General features: G+C 23.1%; 1 protein-coding gene across 1 annotated transcript; it reads right to left on the bottom strand.

The window, feature by feature from the left end:
- Positions 1-14499: 14499 nt before the first annotated feature.
- On the bottom strand, positions 14500-15854 carry LOC141392223 (uncharacterized). Its single transcript, XM_073965177.1, has 3 exons — positions 15716-15854; positions 15037-15630; positions 14500-14965 (listed from the first exon to the last, which is right to left on the bottom strand). Exons 1-3 carry the CDS (start codon positions 15814-15816, stop codon positions 14626-14628), a joined length of 1035 nt encoding a protein of 344 aa, XP_073821278.1. The 5' UTR covers positions 15817-15854; the 3' UTR covers positions 14500-14625.
- Between the last annotated feature and the right edge of the window lie 7931 nt (positions 15855-23785).

The raw sequence follows: 23785 nt of genomic DNA, 5'->3' as shown, positions 1-23785 counted from the left end.
ATAATGGCATAATTTTTTTGTTGCTGCCTACCTTAAGGCTGCAATACATAACAATGTTTACATATTGCATACTTTTAAACACAAATTTAGTTACACACACAATCTGTGGTGATTATTTAATTTTTGAAGTATTTCAAATAAAATTTATTTTGATTGGCATTGTTATTTTAAATTACATTTCATTTTCAAACATATTTAAGTCATCATAATCTTGTCTTACGAAAACACACACAATTTAACCAATTTCAATTAAACAAAAAAATATTGTTTTTTTTTTCTTCACCAGACACAATAAATTTTTGAGATAATTGTTGTCAAAACATTATTTTCAATTGTTTGATGATGATTGGATAGTTTTTGGACAATAATAAAAGCCAATAACTTCATCAATAAAATGTAATCAATTTTAATAAGATTTTTATTGATTACACAAATTTTTGGTTAAGGACAAGGAAACTATCAGATGAGGTTGGAGTAGTTATTATGGAATGCTGTGGCATAGGTTAGCAAGGGAGGATTTATAGGTGTTATAAGTTGTATCTCTTGATGGATGGACATAGGAAATGTTAAATTTATTTAATTTAAATTATTTCTTAATTCATTTATCATTTGATATTGAATATGATTGCTTATATTTCCTTGTGGTCCTTGAGTTAATATGAATCTTTTCCCTTCTCCTCCCCAGCATAACCACAATATTTGTTTAAAAATATCCGATTAATTTCCTTGTTGTCGACGACGATGATGATGAGGATGATGATGACGACATTTAATCAAGTGTTAAATTGAAACAATGTTCGCCTTCACAAAAAAAAAAAACAAATGAACTCAACACTCTGACACTTCCAGGTTTTGCTCGTTTTTTTTTTCTCGCGCGTTTAATAAATAACAGCATTGTTTGGTTATTTATTTAACCCCATCTTCATCACCATTGCCGACGACAACGGCGGTGATGATGATGATGATGACGATGTCCTTTTTTATGGTTGCCGTTTGCCGTCAACAACATCACCATCATCTCCATCCGTTACATCAAGTGATTTTTCCGGTTGCCTGTCGCTCGGTGGTTGATTGTTTGTTCTTGCTGTTATTGTTACAACAATAAAATCACTTCCGGTTGAAATTAAATGAGCCGTATATATTTTTATATTTGTTTGTATTGACAGATATACGAACATTCCGACAATCATACTTACACATATTATTGATACATATGTTTGCAATGTAATTTCATTGTTCAAATAATAACAACAACAAAAAACAATAACTACTGAAATTAATATTGTGGAAATAGCATGACGTGAAGGATGCAATCGTCGGAAAGTGTTGGAATAAAATATTGTATATCACATTTATTATTTTATTCACCATATTTAATTGAATCTTGAAGAAATTGTAAATAGGTATTAAAAAAGTGAAAGAATAATCTTTAAAAAATCCGCGGAAAAAAAATTCTTTAAAAAATCCACGATCAGTGGTCTAAAGGTAAGTGAAAAAATATTCTTTAAAAAATCCGCGAAAAAAAATTCTTTAAAAAATCCACGATGAGTGGTCTAAAGGTAAGTGAAAAAATATTCTTTAAAAAATCCGCGAAAAAAAATTCTTTAAAAAATCCACGATGAGTGGTCTAAAGGTAAGTGAAAAAAATATTCTTTAAAAAATCCGCGAAAAAAAATTCTTTAAAAAATCCACGATGAGTGGTCTAAAGGTAAGTGAAAAAATATTCTTTAAAAAATCCACGATTATTGGTCTAAGGGTAAGTGAAAAAGTATTCTTTAAAAAATCCACGATTATTGGTCCAAAGGTAAGTGAAAAAATATTCTTTAAAAAATCCACGATTATTGGTCTAAAGGTAAGTGAAAAAATATTCTTTAAAAAATCCACGATTATTGGTCTAAAGGTAAGTGAAAAAATATTCTTTAAAAAATCCACGATTATTGGTCTAAAGGTAAGTGAAAAAATATTCTTTAAAAAATCCACGATTATTGGTCCAAAGGTGGATGAAAAAATATTCTTTAAAAAATCCACGATTATTGGTCCAAAGGTAAGTGAAAAAATATTCTTTAAAAAATCCACGATTATTGGTCCAAAGGTGGATGAAAAAATATTCTTTAAAAAATCCACGATTATTGGTCTAAAGGTAAGTGAAAAAATATTCTTTAAAAAATCCACGATTATTGGTCTAAAGGTGGATGAAAAAATATTCTTTAAAAAATCCACGATTATTGGTCTAAAGGTAAGTGAAAAATATTCATTGAACATTAGTCCTTAGCATTGTCTTTCTTCAGCAATAAAACCTTAAGAAGCTTTACATAAACCTCACTTTAACCAAAAAGGCTAAATTCAAATACCTCCAAATTTCAGAAATGGCAGAAAACATAATTGCTAACCTATGAAGTCCTTCGTAAAAAAGGAAAACATAGCAATAAAATAAAAAAAAAACCGAAAAAAGTCAGAACATCGAAGCAATTGTCGTAACCTCTTCGGTTTTATTTCTTTTCAATTTTGTGTGAACTGTTTATGAGGCTGTATGCCAAATCATAGATTGAATTCGCAGCATTTATGTTTCTTCGTCTTCCTCCCCTTTAACACATAAAAAGGTCAAGTGTCTGGTTAAATTGACCACTGTGACCGTAGTGATATTCGGATTATGCAAGTTAAGCTGCTTGACTTAGGATATGACCGAAAAAAGGAATAACCTCCTAAAAAATCTGGGAGAAAATTCCCTTTCTTACAACTTCATAGAAGGAGCGACAATAGATAATACACAACGGATGTTGTTTGCTTTTCTGGGGGAAAGGGGGGGCGTTGATATGCATACATACAACAGAATATGTCTGGTTTTATGATGTAAGCAATACGTTTGTGTGTGTGGCAGAGTATTTTCCATCTTTGATTTTTAGTCTGGTTTATGAATGAAAGAGCAAAACAAATGACATTCGGCAATTGATTTCAAGGACTTCATCAAAGGTTGTGGTAAATTGAGAAATTCAAGGATTATGTTGTCTTAAATTCATGTTGAGAATTTTAAGGATTGCTAAAGAAAGTAGTGTTTATTTTTTCAATTGAATTAGGCCAAATTATTTCGGTTTTATTTGCAAAGAAAGAACATGCAGATTTGTATGTCCTTTAAAGATTTATGTTATTAGGCAAACATGAGTGGCTATTGACACAGCAATTAAAGAGTTTATTTGTTAAATTATTTGCATTTGTTTTTAACAATTAAAGATGTGGTAGTAAGCAAGAAAAATTTCGCCAAAAGACCAATAAACGTGGATTCTTTCAGAAAAAAATTTCAACAATAAACATGGATTTTTTAAACAAATATTTTTTCAACAATAAACGTGGATTTTTTAAACAAATATTTTTTCAACAATAAACGTGGATTTTTTAAACAAATATTTTTTCAACAATAAACAAATATTTTTTTAACCATTAACGTGGATTTTTTGGAACAAATATTTTTTCAACAATAAACGTGGATTTTTTAAACAAATATTTTTTCAACAATAAACGTGGATTTTTTAAACAAATATTTTTTCAACAATAAACGTGGATTTTTTAAACAAATATTTTTTCAACAATAAACGTGGATTTTTTAAACAAATATTTTTTCAACAATAAACGTGGATTTTTTAAACAAATATTTTTTCAACAATAAACGTGGATTTTTTAAACAAATATTTTTTCAACAATAAACGTGGATTTTTTAAACAGATATTTTTTCAACAATAAACGTGGATTTTTTAAACAAATATTTTTTCAACAATAAACGTGGATTTTTTAAACAAATATTTTTTCAACAATAAACGTGGATTTTTTAAACAAATATTTTTTCAACAATAAACGTGGATTTTTTAAACAAATATTTTTTCAACAATAAACAAATATTTTTTTAACCATTAACGTGGATTTTTTAAACAAATATTTGTTCAACAATAAACGTGGATTTTTTAAACAAATCTTTGTTCAACAATAAACGTGGATTTTTTAAACAAATATTTGTTCATCAATAAACGTGGATTTTTTAAACAAATATTTGTTCAACAATAAACGTGGATTTTTTAAACAAATATTTGTTCAACAATAAACTTGGATTTTTTAAACAAATATTTGTTCAACAATAAACGTGGATTTTTTAAACAAATATTTGTTCAACAATAAACGTGGATTTTTTAAACAAATATTTGTTCAACAATAAACGTGGATTTTTTAAACAAATATTTGTTCAACAATAAACGTGGATTTTTTAAACAAATATTTGTTCAACAATAAACGTGGATTTTTTAAACAAATATTTGTTCAACAATAAACGTGGATTTTTTAAACAAATATTTGTTCAACAATAAACGTGGATTTTTTAAACAAATATTTGTTCAACAATAAACGTGGATTTTTTAAACAAATATTTGTTCAACAATAAACGTGGATTTTTTAAACAAATATTTGTTCAACAATAAACGTGGATTTTTAAACAAATATTTGTTCAACAATAAACGTGGATTTTTTAAACAAATATTTGTTCAACAATAAACGTGGATTTTTTAAACAAATATTGTTTTCAATAGTCATGGATTTTGTAAAAAAAATATTTTTTCAATAATCGTGGATTTTTTTTTTTTAAATACTTTTTTTCAATAATCGTTGATTTTTTAAAATTTTTTTTTCAATAATCGTGGATTTTTTAAAAAATATTTTTTCAATAATTGTGGATTTTTTAAAAAATATTTTTTCAATAATCGTGGATTTTTAAAAAATATTTTTTCAATAATGGATTTTTTAAAAAATATTTTTTCAATAATCGTGGATTTTTTAAAAAATATTTTTTCAATAATCGTGGATTTTTTAAAAAATATTTTTTCAATAATCGTGGATTTTTTAAAAAATATTTTTTCAATAATCGTGGATTTTTTAAAAAATATTTTTTCAATAATCGTGGATTTTTTAAAACATATTTTTTCAATAATCGTGGATTTTTTTAAAAATATTTTTTCAATAATCGTGGATTTTAAAAAAATATTTCTTCAATAATCGAGGATTTTAAAAAAATATTTCTTCAAAAATCGTGAATTTTTTAAAAAATATTTTTTTCAATAATCGTGGATTTTTTAAAAAATATTTTTTCAATAATCGTGGATTTTTTAAAAAATATTTTTTCAATAATCGTGGATTTTTTAAAAAATATTTTTTCAATAATCGTGGATTTTTTAAAAAATATTTTTTCAATAATCGTGGATTTTTTAAAAAATATTTTTTCAATAATCGTGGATTTTTTAAAAAATATTTTTTCAATAATCGTGGATTTTTTAAAAAATATTTTTTCAATAATCGTGGATTTTTTAAAAAATATTTTTTCAATAATCGTGGATTTTTTAAAAAATATTTTTTCAATAATCGTGGATTTTTTAAAAAATATTTTTTCAATAATCGTGGATTTTTTAAAAAATATTTTTTCAATAATCGTGGATTTTTTAAAAAATATTTTTTCAATAATCGTGAATTTTTTAAAAAATATTTTTTCAATAATCGTGGATTTTTTAAAAAATATTTTTTCAATAAGCGTGGATTTTTTAAAAAATATTTTTTCAATAATCGTGGATTTTTTAAAAAATATTTTTTCAATAATCGTGGATTTTTTAAAAAATATATTTTCAATAATCGTGGATTTTTTAAAAAATATTTTTTCAATAATCGTGAATTTTTTAAAAAATATTTTTTCAATAATCGTGGATTTTTTAAAAAATATTTTTTCAATAATCGTGGATTTTTTAAAAAATATTTTTTCAATGATCGTGGATTTTTTAAAAAATATTTTTTCAATAATCGTGGATTTTTTAAAAAATATTTTTCAATAATCGTGGATTTTTTAAAAAATATTTTTTCAATAATCGTGGATTTTTTAAAAAATATTTTTTCAATAATCGTGGATTTTTTAAAAAATATTTTTTCAATAATCGTGGATTTTTTAAAAAATATTTTTTCAATAATCGTGGATTTTTTAAAAAATATTTTTTCAATAATCGTGGATTTTTTAAAAAATATTTTTTCAATAATCGTGGATTTTTTAAAAAATATTTTTTCAATAATCGTGGATTTTTTAAAAAATATTTTTTCAATAATCGTGGATTTTTTAAAAAATATTTTTTCAATAATCGTGGATTTTTTAAAAAATATTTTTTCAATAATCGTGGATTTTTTAAAAAATATTTTTTCAATAATCGTGGATTTTTTAAAAAATATTTTTTCAATAATCGTGGATTTTTTAAAAAATATTTTTTCAATAATCGTGGATTTTTTAAAAAATATTTTTTCAATAATCGTGGATTTTTTAAAAAATATTTTTTCAATAATCGTGGATTTTTTAAAAAATATTTTTTCAATAATCGTGGATTTTTTAAAAAATATTTTTTCAATAATCGTGGATTTTTTAAAAAATATTTTTTCAATAATCGTGGATTTTTTAAAAAATATTTTTTCAATAATCGTGGATTTTTTAAAAAATATTTTTTCAATAATCGTGGATTTTTTAAAAAATATTTTTTCAATAATCGTGGATTTTTTAAAAAATATTTTTTCAATAATCGTGGATTTTTTAAAAAATATTTTTTCAATAATCGTGGATTTTTTAAAAAATATTTTTTCAATAATCGTGGATTTTTTAAAAAATATTTTTTCAATAATCGTGGATTTTTTAAAAAATATTTTTTCAATAATCGTGGATTTTTTAAAAAATATTTTTTCAATAATCGTGGATTTTTTAAAAAATATTTTTTCAATAATCGTGGATTTTTTAAAAAATATTTTTTCAATAATCGTGGATTTTTTAAAAAATATTTTTTCAATAATCGTGGATTTAAAAAAATATTTTTTTGAATAATCGCGGATTTTTTAAAGAATATTTTTTTTTGCAATAATCGTGGATTTTTTAAAAAATATTTCTTTACTAATCGTGGATTTTTTATAAAATATTTTTTCAGAAATCGTGGATTTTTTAAAAAAAAATATTTTTTCAATTATCGTTGATTTTTTAAAAAAATATTTTTTCAATAATCGTTGATTTTTTAAAAAAATATTTTTTCAATAATCGTGGATTTTTTTAAAATATTTTTTTTGATTATCGTGGATTTTTTTAAAATATTTTTTTTGATAATCGTGGATTTTTTTAAAATATTTTTTTTTGATAATCGTGCATTTTTTAAAAAATATTTTTTCAATAATGGTGGATTTTAAAAAAAATATTTTTTTAATAATCGTGTATTTTTGACATTTTTCAAAATATTTTTTTCAATAAATGTGGATTTTTTAAAATATTATTTTCAATAAATGTGGATTTTTCACAATATATTTTTCAATTAAACAAATATTTTTTTAACAATAAACGTGGAGTTTTTAAACAAATATTTTTTTAACAATAAACGTGGAGTTTTTAAAGAAAACGTGGATTTTTTAAACAAATATTTTTTCAACAATAAACGTGGATTTTTAAAAAAAAATATTTTTTCAACAAAAAACGTGGATTTTTTAAACAAATATTTTTTCAACAATAAACGTGTATCCTTTAAACAAATATTTTTTCAACAATAAACGTGTATCCTTTAAAAAATATTTTTTTCAATAATCGTGGATTTTTTTAAAAAATATTTTTTCAACTATAAACGTGAATTTTTTAAAAAATATTTTTTCAACAATAAACGTGGATCTTTTAAAATTTTTTTTTTCAATAACGTGGATTTTTTAAAAAATATTTTTCAACAATAAACGTCGATCTTTTAAATAATATTTTTTTCAATAATCGTGGATTTTTTAAAAAATATTTTTTTTCAATAATCGTGGATTTTTTAAAAAATATTTTTTTTCTATAATCGTGGATTTTTTAAAAAATATTTTTGTACAATAATCGTGGATTTTTTTTAAAAATATTTTTTAATAATCGTGAATTTTTTTATAAAGTAGTTTTTCAATAATCGTGGATTTTTTAAAAAATATTTTTTCAATAATCGTGGATTTTTTAAAAAATATTTTTTCAATAATCGTGGATTTTTTAAAAAATATTTTTTCAATAATCGTAGATTTTTTAAAAAATATTTTTTCAATAATCGTGGATTTTTTAAAAAATATTTTTTCAATAATCGTGGATTTTTTAAAAAATATTTTTTTCAATAATCGTGGATTTTTTAAAAAATATTTTTTCAATAATCGTGGATTTTTTAAAAAATATTTTTTCAATAATCGTGGATTTTTTAAAAAATATTTTTTCAATAATCGTGGATTTTTTAAAAAATATTTTTTCAATAATCGTGGATTTTTTAAAAAATATTTTTTCAATAATCGTGGACTTTTTAAAAAATATTTTTTCAATAATCGTGGATTTTTTAAAAAATATTTTTTCAATAATCGTGGATTTTTTAAAAAATATTTTTTCAATAATCGTGGATTTTTTAAAAAATATTTTTTCAATAATCGTGGATTTTTTAAAAAATATTTTTTCAATAATCGTGGATTTTTTAAAAAATATTTTTTCAATAATCGTGGATTTTTTAAAAAATATTTTTTCAATAATCGTGGATTTTTTAAAAAATATTTTTTCAATAATCGTGGATTTTTTAAAAAATATTTTTTCAATAATCGTGGATTTTTTAAAAAATATTTTTTCAATAATCGTGGATTTTTTAAAAAATATTTTTTCAATAATCGTGGATTTTTTAAAAAATATTTTTTCAATAATCGTGGATTTTTTAAAAAATATTTTTTCAATAATCGTGGATTTTTTAAAAAATATTTTTTCAATAATCGTGGATTTTTTAAAAAATATTTTTTCAATAAACGTGGATTTTTTAAAAAATATTTTTTCAATAATCGTGGATTTTTTAAAAAATATTTTTTCAATAATCGTGGATTTTTTAAAAAATATTTTTTCAATAATCGTGGATTTTTTAAAAAATATTTTTTCAATAATCGTGGATTTTTTAAAAAATATTTTTTCAATAATCGTGGATTTTTTAAAAAATATTTTTTCAATAATCGTGGATTTTTTAAAAAATATTTTTTCAATAATCGTGGATTTTTTAAAAAATATTTTTTCAATAATCGTGGATTTTTTAAAAAATATTTTTTCAATAATCGTGGATTTTTTAAAAAATATTTTTTCAATAATCGTGGATTTTTTAAAAAATATTTTTTCAATAATCGTGGATTTTTTAAAAAATATTTTTTCAATAATCGTGGATTTTTTAAAAAATATTTTTTTCAATAATCGTGGATTTATTAAAAAATATTTTTTCAATAATCGTGGATTTTTTAAAAAATATTTTTTCAATAATCGTGGATTTTTTAAAAAATATTTTTTCAATAATCGTGGATTTTTTAAAAAATATTTTTTCAATAATCGTGGATTTTTTAAAAAATATTTTTTCAATAATCGTGGATTTTTTAAAAAATATTTTTTCAATAATCGTGGATTTTTTAAAAAATATTTTTTCAATAATCGTGGATTTTTTAAAAAATATTTTTTCAATAATCGTGGATTTTTTAAAAAATATTTTTTCAATAATCGTGGATTTTTTAAAAAATATTTTTTCAATAATCGTGGATTTTTTAAAAAATATTTTTTCAATAATCGTGGATTTTTTAAAAAATATTTTTTCAATAATCGTGGATTTTTTAAAAAATATTTTTTCAATAATCGTGGATTTTTTAAAAAATATTTTTTCAATAATCGTGGATTTTTTAAAAAATATTTTTTCAATAATCGTGGATTTTTTAAAAAATATTTTTTCAATAATCGTGGATTTTTTAAAAAATATTTTTTCAATAATCGTGGATTTTTTAAAAAATATTTTTTCAATAATCGTGGATTTTTTAAAAAATATTTTTTCAATAATCGTGGATTTTTTAAAAAATATTTTTTCAATAATCGTGGATTTTTTAAAAAATATTTTTTCAATAATCGTGGATTTTTTAAAAAATATTTTTTCAATAATCGTGGATTTTTTAAAAAATATTTTTTCAATAATCGTGGATTTTTTAAAAAATATTTTTTCAATAATCGTGGATTTTTTAAAAAATATTTTTTCAATAATCGTGGATTTTTTAAAAAATATTTTTTCAATAATCGTGGATTTTTTCAATAATCGTGGATTTTTTAAAAAATATTTTTTCAATAATCGTGGATTTTTTAAAAAATATTTTTTCCAATAATCGTGGATTTTTTAAAAAATATTTTTTCAATAATCGTGGATTTTTTAAAAAATATTTTTTCAATAATCGTGGATTTTTTAAAAAAATATTTTTTCAATAATCGTGGATTTTTTAAAAAATATTTTTTCAATAATCGTGGATTTTTTAAAAAATATTTTTTCAATAATCGTGGATTTTTTAAAAAATATTTTTTCAATAATCGTGGATTTTTTAAAAAACATTTTTTCAATAATCGTGGATTTTTTAAAATATATTTTTTCAATAATCGTGGATTTTTTAAAAAATATTTTTTCAATAATCGTGGATTTTTTTAAAAAATATTTTTTCAACAATAAACGTGGATCTTTTAAAATTTTTTTTTTCAATAACGTGGATTTTTTAAAAAATATTTTTCAACAATAAACGTCGATCTTTTAAAAAATATTTTTTCAACAATAAACGTGGATCTTTTAAAAATTTTTTTTTTCAATAACGTGGATTTTTTAAAAAATATTTTTCAACAATAAACGTCGATCTTTTAAATAATATTTTTTTTTCAATAATCGTGGATTTTTTAAAAAATATTTTTTTTCAATAATCGTGGATTTTTTAAAAAATATTTTTTTTCTATAATCGTGGATTTTTTAAAAAATATTTTTGTACAATAATCGTGGATTTTTTTTAAAAAATATTTTTTAATAATCGTGAATTTTTTTATAAAGTAGTTTTTCAATAATCGTGGATTTTTTAAAAAATATTTTTTCAATAATCGTGGATTTTTTAAAAAATATTTTTCAATAATCGTGGATTTTTAAAAAATATTTTTTCAATAATCGTGGATTTTTAAAAAATATTTTTTCAATAATCGTGGATTTTTTAAAAAACATTTTTTCAATAATCGTGGATTTTTTAAAAAATATTTTTTCAATAATCGTGGATTTTTTAAAAAATATTTTTTCAATAATCGTGGATTTTTTAAAAAATATTTTTTCAATAATCGTGGATTTTTTAAAAAATATTTTTTCAATAATCGTGGATTTTTTAAAAAATATTTTTTCAATAATCGTGGATTTTTTAAAAAATATTTTTTCAATAATCGTGGATTTTTTAAAAAATATTTTTTCAATAATCGTGGATTTTTTAAAAAATATTTTTTCAATAATCGTGGATTTTTTAAAAAATATTTTTTCAATAATCGTGGATTTTTTAAAAAATATTTTTTCAATAATCGTGGATTTTTTAAAAAATATTTTTTCAATAATCGTGGATTTTTTAAAAAATATTTTTTCAATAATCGTGGATTTTTTAAAAAATATTTTTTCAATAATCGTGGATTTTTTAAAAAATATTTTTTCAATAATCGTGGATTTTTTAAAAAATATTTTTTCAATAATCGTGGATTTTTTAAAAAATATTTTTTCAATAATCGTGGATTTTTTAAAAAATATTTTTTCAATAATCGTGGATTTTTTAAAAAATATTTTTTCAATAATCGTGGATTTTTTAAAAAATATTTTTTCAATAATCGTGGATTTTTTAAAAAATATTTTTTTCAATAATCGTGGATTTTTTAAAAAATATTTTTTCAATAATCGTGGATTTTTTAAAAAATATTTTTTCAATAATCGTGGATTTTTTAAAAAATATTTTTTCAATAATCGTGGATTTTTTAAAAAATATTTTTTCAATAATCGTGGATTTTTTAAAAAATATTTTTTCAATAATCGTGGATTTTTTAAAAAATATTTTTTCAATAATCGTGGATTTTTTAAAAAATATTTTTTCAATAATCGTGGATTTTTTAAAAAATATTTTTTCAATAATCGTGGATTTTTTAAAAAATATTTTTTCAATAATCGTGGATTTTTTAAAAAATATTTTTTCAATAATCGTGGATTTTTTAAAAAATATTTTTTCAACTATAAACGTGAATTTTTTAAAAAATATTTTTTCAATAATCGTGGATTTTTTAAAAAATATTTTTTCAATAATCGTGGATTTTTTAAAAAATATTTTTTCAACTATAAACGTGAATTTTTTAAAAAATATTTTTTCAACAATAAACGTGGATCTTTTAAAAATTTTTTTTTCAATAACGTGGATTTTTTAAAAAATATTTTTTTTCTATAATTGTGGATTTTTTTTAAAAAATATTTTTTAATAATCGTGAATTTTTTATAAAGTAGTTTTTCAATAATCGTGGATTTTTTAAAAAATATTTTTTCAATAATCGTGGATTTTTTAAAAAATATTTTTTCAATAATCGTGGATTTTTTAAAAAATATTTTTTCAATAATCGTGGATTTTTTAAAAAATATTTTTTCAATAATCGTGGATTTTTTAAAAAATATTTTTTCAATAATCGTGGATTTTCTAAAAAACATTTTTTCAATAATCGTGGATTTTTTAAAAAATATTTTTTCAATAATCGTGGATTTTTTAAAAAATATTTTTTCAATAATCGTGGATTTTTTAAAAAATATTTTTTCAATAATCGTGGATTTTTTAAAAAATATTTTTTCAATAATCGTGGATTTTTTAAAAAATATTTTTTCAATAATCGTGGATTTTTTAAAAAATATTTTTTCAATAATCGTGGATTTTTTAAAAAATATTTTTTCAATAATCGTGGATTTTTAAAAAATATTTTTTCAATAATCGTGGATTTTTTAAAAAATATTTTTTCAATAATCGTGGATTTTTTAAAAAATATTTTTTCAATAATCGTGGATTTTTTAAAAAATATTTTTTCAATAATCGTGGATTTTTTAAAAAATATTTTTTCAATAATCGTGGATTTTTAAAAAATATTTTTTCAATAATCGTGGATTTTTTAAAAAATATTTTTTCAATAATCGTGGATTTTTTAAAAAATATTTTTTCAATAATCGTGGATTTTTTAAAAAATATTTTTTCAATAATCGTGGATTTTTTAAAAAATATTTTTTCAATAATCGTGGATTTTTTAAAAAATATTTTTTCAATAATCGTGGATTTTTTAAAAAATATTTTTTCAATAATCGTGGATTTTTTAAAAAATATTTTTTCAATAATCGTGGATTTTTTAAAAAATATTTTTTCAATAATCGTGGATTTTTTAAAAAATATTTTTTCAATAATCGTGGATTTTTTAAAAAATATTTTTTCAATAATCGTGGATTTTTTAAAAAATATTTTTTCAATAATCGTGGATTTTTTAAAAAATATTTTTTCAATAATCGTGGATTTTTTAAAAAATATTTTTTCAATAATCGTGGATTTTTTAAAAAATATTTTTTCAATAATCGTGGATTTTTTAAAAAATATTTTTTCAATAATCGTGGATTTTTTAAAAAATATTTTTTCAATAATCGTGGATTTTTTAAAAAATATTTTTTCAATAATCGTGGATTTTTTAAAAAATATTTTTTTAATAATCGTGTATTTTTGACATTTTTCAAAATATTTTTTTTCAATAAATGTGGATTTTTTAAAATATTTTTTTCAATAAATGTGGATTTTTCACAATATTTTTTTCAATAAATGTGGATTTTTGGAATTTTTCAAAATATTTTTTTCAATAAATGTGGATTTTTTAAAAATTATTGTTCAATAAACGTGATTTTTTTTAAATTTATTAAATAATATTTATTCAAGCTGATTTTTATATAAACGTGGATTTTTTAAACAAATATTTTTTCAACAATAAACGTGGATTTTTTAAACAAATATTTTTTCAACAATAAACGTGGATTTTTTAAAAAATATTTTTTCAACAATAAACGTGGATTTTTTAAAAAATATTTTTTCAACAATAAACGTGGATTTTTTAAAAAATATTTTTTAATAATCGTGGATTTCTTTAAAAAATATTGTTTCAATAATCGTGAATTTTTTAAAAAATATTTTTTCAATAATCGTGAATTTTTTAAAAAATATTTTTTTCAATAATCGTGAATTTTTTAAAAAATATTTTTTCAATGATCGTGAATTTTTTAAAAAATATTTTTTTCAATAATCGTGAATTTTTTAAAAAATATTTTTTCAATAATCGTGGATTTTGCAAAAAATATTTTTTCAATAATCGTGTATTTTTTAAAAAATATTTTTCAATAATGGTGGATTTTTTAAAAAATATTTTTTTAATAATCGTGTATTTTTGACATTTTTCAAAATATTTTTTTTCAATAAATGTGGATTTTTTAAAATATTTTTTTCAATAAATGTGGATTTTTCACAATATTTTTTTCAATAAATGTGGATTTTTGGAATTTTTCAAAATATTTTTTTCAATAAATGTGGATTTTTTAAAAATAATTGTTCAATAAACGTGATTTTTTTTTTTAAATTTGTTAAATAATATTTATTCAAGCTGATTTTTCAAGCATCTGATATTTTTTAATCTTTTTTAAATTACATTCAAAAAATATTTTTTATATATTTATTGATAATTTTTATTAATTCATATTTTCAAACATTAGTTATGTCACAAACATCAGCCCTCTCAAGCTTTGTATAGCTTTCAAATGTTGTACATTCAGGATTGTCCAATAGAATATGATCGATGCTAGTGACTTTTATACCACCCTCATAACCGTTACCCCAAAATATCTTAGGTCCAACAATATTTTCTAAACCTTTGTTTGCTTCGCCATAAGAATGACCGTCTCCATAACTATATGAGCAAAAATATTCGCCATTGACAGCAATAAGAAATTCCTTTTCCTTGCAAGCAATGCCAATTTTAAAGGTCTTTGAAAAATCGAATGGAAAGCCTCCATCTTGTTGTAACATTTTAGCCGATTCATAGCTGGAAATACGTAAAGTTACATATGTAAATATTAGTTTAACTGTTTTTTTATATTTCAACATTTATATTACCAGTAAGTCATGTCGTATTGCCTTTTTAATTGATTCCAATGACTGCGATAAACGAGTTGGTTTCTAAAATCAACCTTAAATTGCATTATTAATGTCTCATTGTTGGCATGTTTCATATTTATAAAGAAATTTCCATCAGAGCTGCCATAGCAGCGAGCAGTTAGTACCATTAAATGGCCTGGTTGAAATTTTACCGGTATATCATTGCTTAAGCACATTCGATCTACATTATGGGGTATGAATTTGGATGGTGGCCACAATGCTGGAAATGAACTTCTATGATCGACCCTCTCGATAAATTTAATATCACCAACAATTTGTAAGGCATTTATTTTAAAGCTTGGATCGTATGGGCGGTCTAGTGTTATTTTCGAAATGTCTTTCTCATTCATGGATAGGGAAATCATATCGTTAAAATACATAATTTTAATATTTATTTCATCTTTTTCGGCGGCAAAGCGACTTATTTCTTCTTCAAATGCCATTGTACTTTGAACACGAACATATCTTTCCTTCCCATTTATATCAACTTCAAATTCAATCGTGGTATTTGGATTTTTATTTAATTTATCACTGGCAAATTTTATATGAAATCTGTAAGACAAACAAACAATGGTAAATATGTATTAATGTTATTACTCAAAATTATTGCTTTATGTTGTCTTTTCCTAATACCCACCTTTTTGGATTTTTTGCCAGAACTACATCAATGTCGAAATAATCGCCATTTCGAAATGGCCTTGCAAGAAGTCCATTAAATTCGGTAACCAAGTCTTCCATATTTAGTGGAATGTTCTATTTTTATTTCTATTGCAAACAAGTCTCCAAAACAACTGATTGCTGTGTTGGAAATTTTGTGCAATTTATAGGATTGATATGCCTTACAAAAGTGGGCAAGCCACAAAATTTCAATTCCAAAGTAAAAACGATAAGAACCCAACCAAGTCCTTAGGTGGTGGTACGATAAGAAATTTTAATTAATAATTTAATTATGAAACCACATTTACATAGACATACTCAGACAAAAAATGATTGTGAAAACCAGAACCACATAATATGCAAAAATTTCAAAACATTTTCTAATACACGTGGATTTATTCGAGAATATTTTCTTTACAAACACCACCCTAATTAACGTGGATTTTTTAAAGAATATTTTTTAACAAACACCAACCTAATAAACGTGGTTTTTTTAAAGAATATTTTTTAACAAACACCACCCTAATAAACATGGATTTTTTAAGGAATATTTTTAACAAACTCCAACCTAATAAAAGAGGAGTCTTTAAAAAACATTTTTTTAAAAACACCACCCTAATAAACGTGGATTTTTTTAACGAATATTCTTTAACAAACACCAACCTAATAAAAGTGGAGTTTTGAAAAAATATTTTTTACAAACTCCACCCTAATAGACGTGGATTTTTAAAGAATATTTTTTAACAAACTCCGCCCTAATAGACGTGGATTTTTTAAGGAATATTTTTTTAACAAACACCACCCTAATAAACCTGGATTTTTCAAAGAATATATAACAAACACCACCCTAATAAACCTGGATTTTTCAAGGATTTTTAACAAACACCACCCTAATAGACGTGGATTTTTAAGGAATAGTTTTAACAAACACCACCCTAATAAACGTGGATTTTTTAAAGAATATTTTTATAATGAACACCAACCTAATAAACGTGGATTTTTCAAAGTATATTTTTTATAATGAACACCAACCTAATAAAAGTGGAGTTTTTAAAAAATATTTATTAACAAACACCATCCTTATAAAAATGGATTTTTAAAGAATATTTTTTAACAAACTCCACCCTAATAGACGTGGATTTTTTAAAGAATATTTTTTAACAAACTCCACCCTAATAGACGTGGATTTTTTAAACAATATTTTTTAACAAACTCCACCCTAATAAACGTGGATTTTTTAAACAATATTTTTTAACAAACTCCACCCTAATAAACGTGGATTTTTTAAACAATATTTTTTAACAAACTCCACCCTAATAAACGTGGATTTTTTAAACAATATTTTTTAACAAACTCCACCCTAATAAACGTGGATTTTTTAAAGAATATTTTTTCATGGACCTTCACAAAAATAAGCGTGGATTTTTTAAAGAATATTTTTTCACCCACCATTAGACCAATAATCGTGGATTTTTTAAAGAATATTTTTTCACCCACCATTAGACCAATAATTTTTAAAGAATATTTTTTCACCCACCATTAGACCAATAATCGTGGATTTTTTAAAGAATATTTTTTCACCCACCATTAGACCAATAATCGTGGATTTTTTAAAGAATATTTTTTCACCCACCATTAGACCAATAATCGTGGATTTTTTAAAGAATATTTTTTCACCCACCATTAGACCAATAATCGTGGATTTTTTAAAGAATATTTTTTCACCCACCATTAGACCAATAATCGTGGATTTTTTAAAGAATATTTTTTCACCCACCATTAGACCAATAATCGTGGATTTTTTAAAGAATATTTTTTCACCCACCATTATACCAATAATCGTGGATTTTTTAAAGAATATTTTTTCACCCACCATTAGACCAATAATCGTGGATTTTTTAAAGAATATTTTTTCACCCACCATTAGACCAATAATCGTGGATTTTTTAAAGAATATTTTTTCACCCACCATTAGACCAATAATCGTGGATTTTTTAAAGAATATTTTTTCACCCACCATTAGACCAATAATCGTGGATTTTTTAAAGAATATTTTTTCACCCACCATTAGACCAATAATCGTGGATTTTTTAAAGAATATTTTTTCACCCACCATTAGACCAATAATCGTGGATTTTTTATAGAATATTTTTTCACCCACCATTAGACCAATAATCGTGGATTTTTTAAAGAATATTTTTTCACCCACCATTATACCAATAATCGTGGATTTTTTAAAGAATATTTTTTCACCCACCATTAGACCAATAATCGTGGATTTTTTAAAGAATATTTTTTCACCCACCATTAGACCAATAATCGTGGATTTTTTAAAGAATATTTTTTCACCCACCATTAGACCAATAATCGTGGATTTTTTAAAGAATATTTTTTCACCCACCATTAGACCAATAATCGTGGATTTTTTAAAGAATATTTTTTCACCCACCATTAGACCAATAATCGTGGATTTTTTAAAGAATATTTTTTCACCCACCATTAGACCAATAATCGTGGATTTTTTAAAGAATATTTTTTCACCCACCATTAGACCAATAATCGTGGATTTTTTAAAGAATATTTTTTCACCCACCATTAGACCAATAATCGTGGATTTTTTAAAGAATATTTTTTCACCCACCATTAGACCAATAATCGTGGATTTTTTAAAGAATATTTTTTCACCCACCATTAGACCAATAATCGTGGATTTTTTAAAGAATATTTTTTCACCCACCATTAGACCAATAATCGTGGATTTTTTAAAGAATATTTTTTCACCCACCATTAGACCAATAATCGTGGATTTTTTAAAGAATATTTTTTCACCCACCATTAGACCAATAATCGTGGATTTTTTAAAGAATATTTTTTCACCCACCATTAGACCAATAATCGTGGATTTTTTAAAGAATATTTTTTCACCCACCATTAGACCAATAATCGTGGATTTTTTAAAGAATATTTTTTCACCCACCATTAGACCAATAATCGTGGATTTTTTAAAGAATATTTTTTCACCCACCATTAGACCAATAATCGTGGATTTTTTAAAGAATATTTTTTCACCCACCATTAGACCAATAATCGTGGATTTTTTAAAGAATATTTTTTCACCCACCATTAGACCAATAATCGTGGATTTTTTAAAGAATATTTTTTCACCCACCATTAGACCAATAATCGTGGATTTTTTAAAGAATATTTTTTCACCCACCATTAGACCAATAATCGTGGATTTTTTAAAGAATATTTTTTCACCCACCATTAGACCAATAATCGTGGATTTTTTAAAGAATATTTTTTCACCCACCATTAGACCAATAATCGTGGATTTTTTAAAGAATATTTTTTCACCCACCATTAGACCAATAATCGTGGATTTTTTAAAGAATATTTTTTCACCCACCATTAGACCAATAATCGTGGATTTTTTAAAGAATATTTTTTCACCCACCATTAGACCAATAATCGTGGATTTTTTAAAGAATATTTTTTCACCCACCATTAGACCAATAATCGTGGATTTTTTAAAGAATATTTTTTCACCCACCATTAGACCAATAATCGTGGATTTTTTAAAGAATATTTTTTCACCCACCATTAGACCAATAATCGTGGATTTTTTAAAGAATATTTTTTCACCCACCATTAGACCAATAATCGTGGATTTTTTAAAGAATATTTTTTCACCCACCATTAGACCAATAATTTTTAAAGAATATTTTTTCACCCACCATTAGACCAATAATCGTGGATTTTTTAAAGAATATTTTTTCACCCACCATTAGACCAATAATCGTGGATTTTTTAAAGAATATTTTTTCACCCACCATTAGACCAATAATCGTGGATTTTTTAAAGAATATTTTTTCACCCACCATTAGACCAATAATCGTGGATTTTTTAAAGAATATTTTTTCACCCACCATTAGACCAATAATCGTGGATTTTTTAAAGAATATTTTTTCACCCACCATTAGACCAATAATCGTGGATTTTTTAAAGAATATTTTTTCACCCACCATTAGACCAATAATCGTGGATTTTTTAAAGAATATTTTTTCACCCACCATTAGACCAATAATCGTGGATTTTTTAAAGAATATTTTTTCACCCACCATTAGACCAATAATCGTGGATTTTTTAAAGAATATTTTTTCACCCACCATTAGACCAATAATCGTGGATTTTTTAAAGAATATTTTTTCACCCACCATTAGACCAATAATCGTGGATTTTTTAAAGAATATTTTTTCACCCACCATTAGACCAATAATCGTGGATTTTTTAAAGAATATTTTTTCACCCACCATTATACCAATAATCGTGGATTTTTTAAAGAATATTTTTTCACCCACCATTAGACCAATAATCGTGGATTTTTTAAAGAATATTTTTTCACCCACCATTAGACCAATAATCGTGGATTTTTTAAAGAATATTTTTTCACCCACCATTAGACCAATAATCGTGGATTTTTTAAAGAATATTTTTTCACCCACCATTAGACCAATAATCGTGGATTTTTTAAAGAATATTTTTTCACCCACCATTAGACCAATAATCGTGGATTTTTTAAAGAATATTTTTTCACCCACCATTAGACCAATAATCGTGGATTTTTTAAAGAATATTTTTTCACCCACCATTAGACCAATAATCGTGGATTTTTTAAAGAATATTTTTTCACCCACCATTAGACCAATAATCGTGGATTTTTTAAAGAATATTTTTTCACCCACCATTAGACCAATAATCGTGGATTTTTTAAAGAATATTTTTTCACCCACCATTAGACCAATAATCGTGGATTTTTTAAAGAATATTTTTTCACCCACCATTAGACCAATAATCGTGGATTTTTTAAAGAATATTTTTTCACCCACCATTAGACCAATAATCGTGGATTTTTTAAAGAATATTTTTTCACCCACCATTAGACCAATAATCGTGGATTTTTTAAAGAATATTTTTTCACCCACCATTAGACCAATAATCGTGGATTTTTTAAAGAATATTTTTTCACCCACCATTAGACCAATAATCGTGGATTTTTTAAAGAATATTTTTTCACCCACCATTAGACCAATAATCGTGGATTTTTTAAAGAATATTTTTTCACCCACCATTAGACCAATAATCGTGGATTTTTTAAAGAATATTTTTTCACCTACCATTAGACCAATAATCGTGGATTTTTTAAAGAATATTTTTTCACCCACCATTAGACCAATAATCGTGGATTTTTTAAAGAATATTTTTTCACCCACCATTAGACCAATAATCGTGGATTTTTTAAAGAATATTTTTTCACCCACCATTAGACCAATAATCGTGGATTTTTTAAAGAATATTTTTTCACCCACCATTAGACCAATAATCGTGGATTTTTTAAAGAATATTTTTTCACCCACCATTAGACCAATAATCGTGGATTTTTTAAAGAATATTTTTTCACCCACCATTAGACCAATAATCGTGGATTTTTTAAAGAATATTTTTTCACCCACCATTAGACCAATAATCGTGGATTTTTTAAAGAATATTTTTTCACCCACCATTAGACCAATAATCGTGGATTTTTTAAAGAATATTTTTTCACCCACCATTAGACCAATAATCGTGGATTTTTTAAAGAATATTTTTTCACCCACCATTAGACCAATAATCGTGGATTTTTTAAAGAATATTTTTTCACCCACCATTAGACCAATAATTTTTAAAGAATATTTTTTCACCCACCATTAGACCAATAATCGTGGATTTTTTAAAGAATATTTTTTCACCCACCATTAGACCAATAATCGTGGATTTTTTAAAGAATATTTTTTCACCCACCATTAGACCAATAATCGTGGATTTTTTAAAGAATATTTTTTCACCCACCATTAGACCAATAATCGTGGATTTTTTAAAGAATATTTTTTCACCCACCATTAGACCAATAATCGTGGATTTTTTAAAGAATATTTTTTCACCCACCATTAGACCAATAATCGTGGATTTTTTAAAGAATATTTTTTCACCCACCATTAGACCAATAATCGTGGATTTTTTAAAGAATATTTTTTCACCCACCATTAGACCAATAATCGTGGATTTTTTAAAGAATATTTTTTCACCCACCATTAGACCAATAATCGTGGATTTTTTAAAGAATATTTTTTCACCCACCATTAGACCAATAATCGTGGATTTTTTAAAGAATATTTTTTCACCCACCATTAGACCAATAATCGTGGATTTTTTAAAGAATATTTTTTCACCCACCATTAGACCAATAATCGTGGATTTTTTAAAGAATATTTTTTCACCCACCATTAGACCAATAATCGTGGATTTTTTAAAGAATATTTTTTCACCCACCATTAGACCAATAATCGTGGATTTTTTAAAGAATATTTTTTCACCCACCATTAGACCAATAATCGTGGATTTTTTAAAGAATATTTTTTCACCCACCATTAGACCAATAATCGTGGATTTTTTAAAGAATATTTTTTCACCCACCATTAGACCAATAATCGTGGATTTTTTAAAGAATATTTTTTCACCCACCATTAGACCAATAATCGTGGATTTTTTAAAGAATATTTTTTCACCCACCATTAGACCAATAATCGTGGATTTTTTAAAGAATATTTTTTCACCCACCATTAGACCAATAATCGTGGATTTTTTAAAGAATATTTTTTCACCCACCATTAGACCAATAATCGTGGATTTTTTAAAGAATATTTTTTCACCCACCATTAGACCAATAATCGTGGATTTTTTAAAGAATATTTTTTCACCCACCATTAGACCAATAATCGTGGATTTTTTAAAGAATATTTTTTCACCCACCATTAGACCAATAATCGTGGATTTTTTAAAGAATATTTTTTCACCCACCATTAGACCAATAATCGTGGATTTTTTAAAGAATATTTTTTCACCCACCATTAGACCAATAATCGTGGATTTTTTAAAGAATATTTTTTCACCCACCATTAGACCAATAATCGTGGATTTTTTAAAGAATATTTTTTCACCCACCATTAGACCAATAATCGTGGATTTTTTAAAGAATATTTTTTCACCCACCATTAGACCAATAATCGTGGATTTTTTAAAGAATATTTTTCACCCACCATTAGACCAATAATCGTGGATTTTTTAAAGAATATTTTTCACCCACCATTAGACCAATAATCGTGGATTTTTTAAAGAATATTTTTTCACCCACCATTAGACCAATAATCGTGGATTTTTTAAAGAATATTTTTGCACCCACCATTAGACCAATAATCGTGGATTTTTAAAGAATATTTTTTCACCCACCATTAGACCAATAATCGTGGATTTTTTAAAGAATATTTTTCACCCACCATTAGACCAATAATCGTGGATTTTTTAAAGAATATTTTTCACCCACCATTAGACCAATAATCGTGGATTTTTTAAAGAATATTTTTCACCCACCATTAGACCAATAATCGTGGATTTTTTAAAGAATATTTTTCACCCACCATTAGACCAATAATCGTGGATTTTTTAAAGAATATTTTTCACCCACCATTAGACCAATAATCGTGGATTTTTTAAAGAATATTTTTCACCCACCATTAGACCAATAATCGTGGATTTTTTAAAGAATATTTTTCACCCACCATTAGACCAATAATCGTGGATTTTTTAAAGAATATTTTTCACCCACCATTAGACCAATAATCGTGGATTTTTTAAAGAATATTTTTCACCCACCATTAGACCAATAATCGTGGATTTTTTAAAGAATATTTTTCACCCACCATTAGACCAATAATCGTGGATTTTTTAAAGAATATTTTTCACCCACCATTAGACCAATAATCGTGGATTTTTTAAAGAATATTTTTCACCCACCATTAGAGACGACTGTGTTCTCCTTCGGGGAATGTTTGTGTGCATGTCTCCACTGTGTGATGTGGAGGATTTTTAGTGGAGACTTTAGACATTTAGCAGCTACACAAACCATTCAATTATTTTAACTTCTAGATTTGTCACCAGATGAAAAATATGGGAA

The sequence above is a fragment of the Musca autumnalis genome, unplaced genomic scaffold (genome assembly GCF_047663935.1).
Source record: "Musca autumnalis isolate F117 unplaced genomic scaffold, ASM4766393v1 scaffold_2, whole genome shotgun sequence".
NCBI classification, from domain to species: domain Eukaryota; kingdom Metazoa; phylum Arthropoda; class Insecta; order Diptera; family Muscidae; genus Musca; species Musca autumnalis.
This window is presented reverse-complemented; position numbering and strand designations above follow the sequence as displayed.

Bases quoted from the DNA above. Each gene is read 5' to 3' on its own strand.
- LOC141392223 (XM_073965177.1), bottom strand. From the start codon at position 15,816: ATGGAAGACTTGGTTACCGAATTTAATGGACTTCTTGCAAGGCCATTT. The intron at 15,631-15,715 runs GTGGGTATTAGG...TTTGTCTTACAG, and splicing joins CTGGCAAAAAATCCAAAAAG to ATTTCATATAAAATTTGCCA. The intron at 14,966-15,036 runs GTAATATAAATG...ACGTATTTCCAG, and splicing joins CAATACGACATGACTTACTG to CTATGAATCGGCTAAAATGT.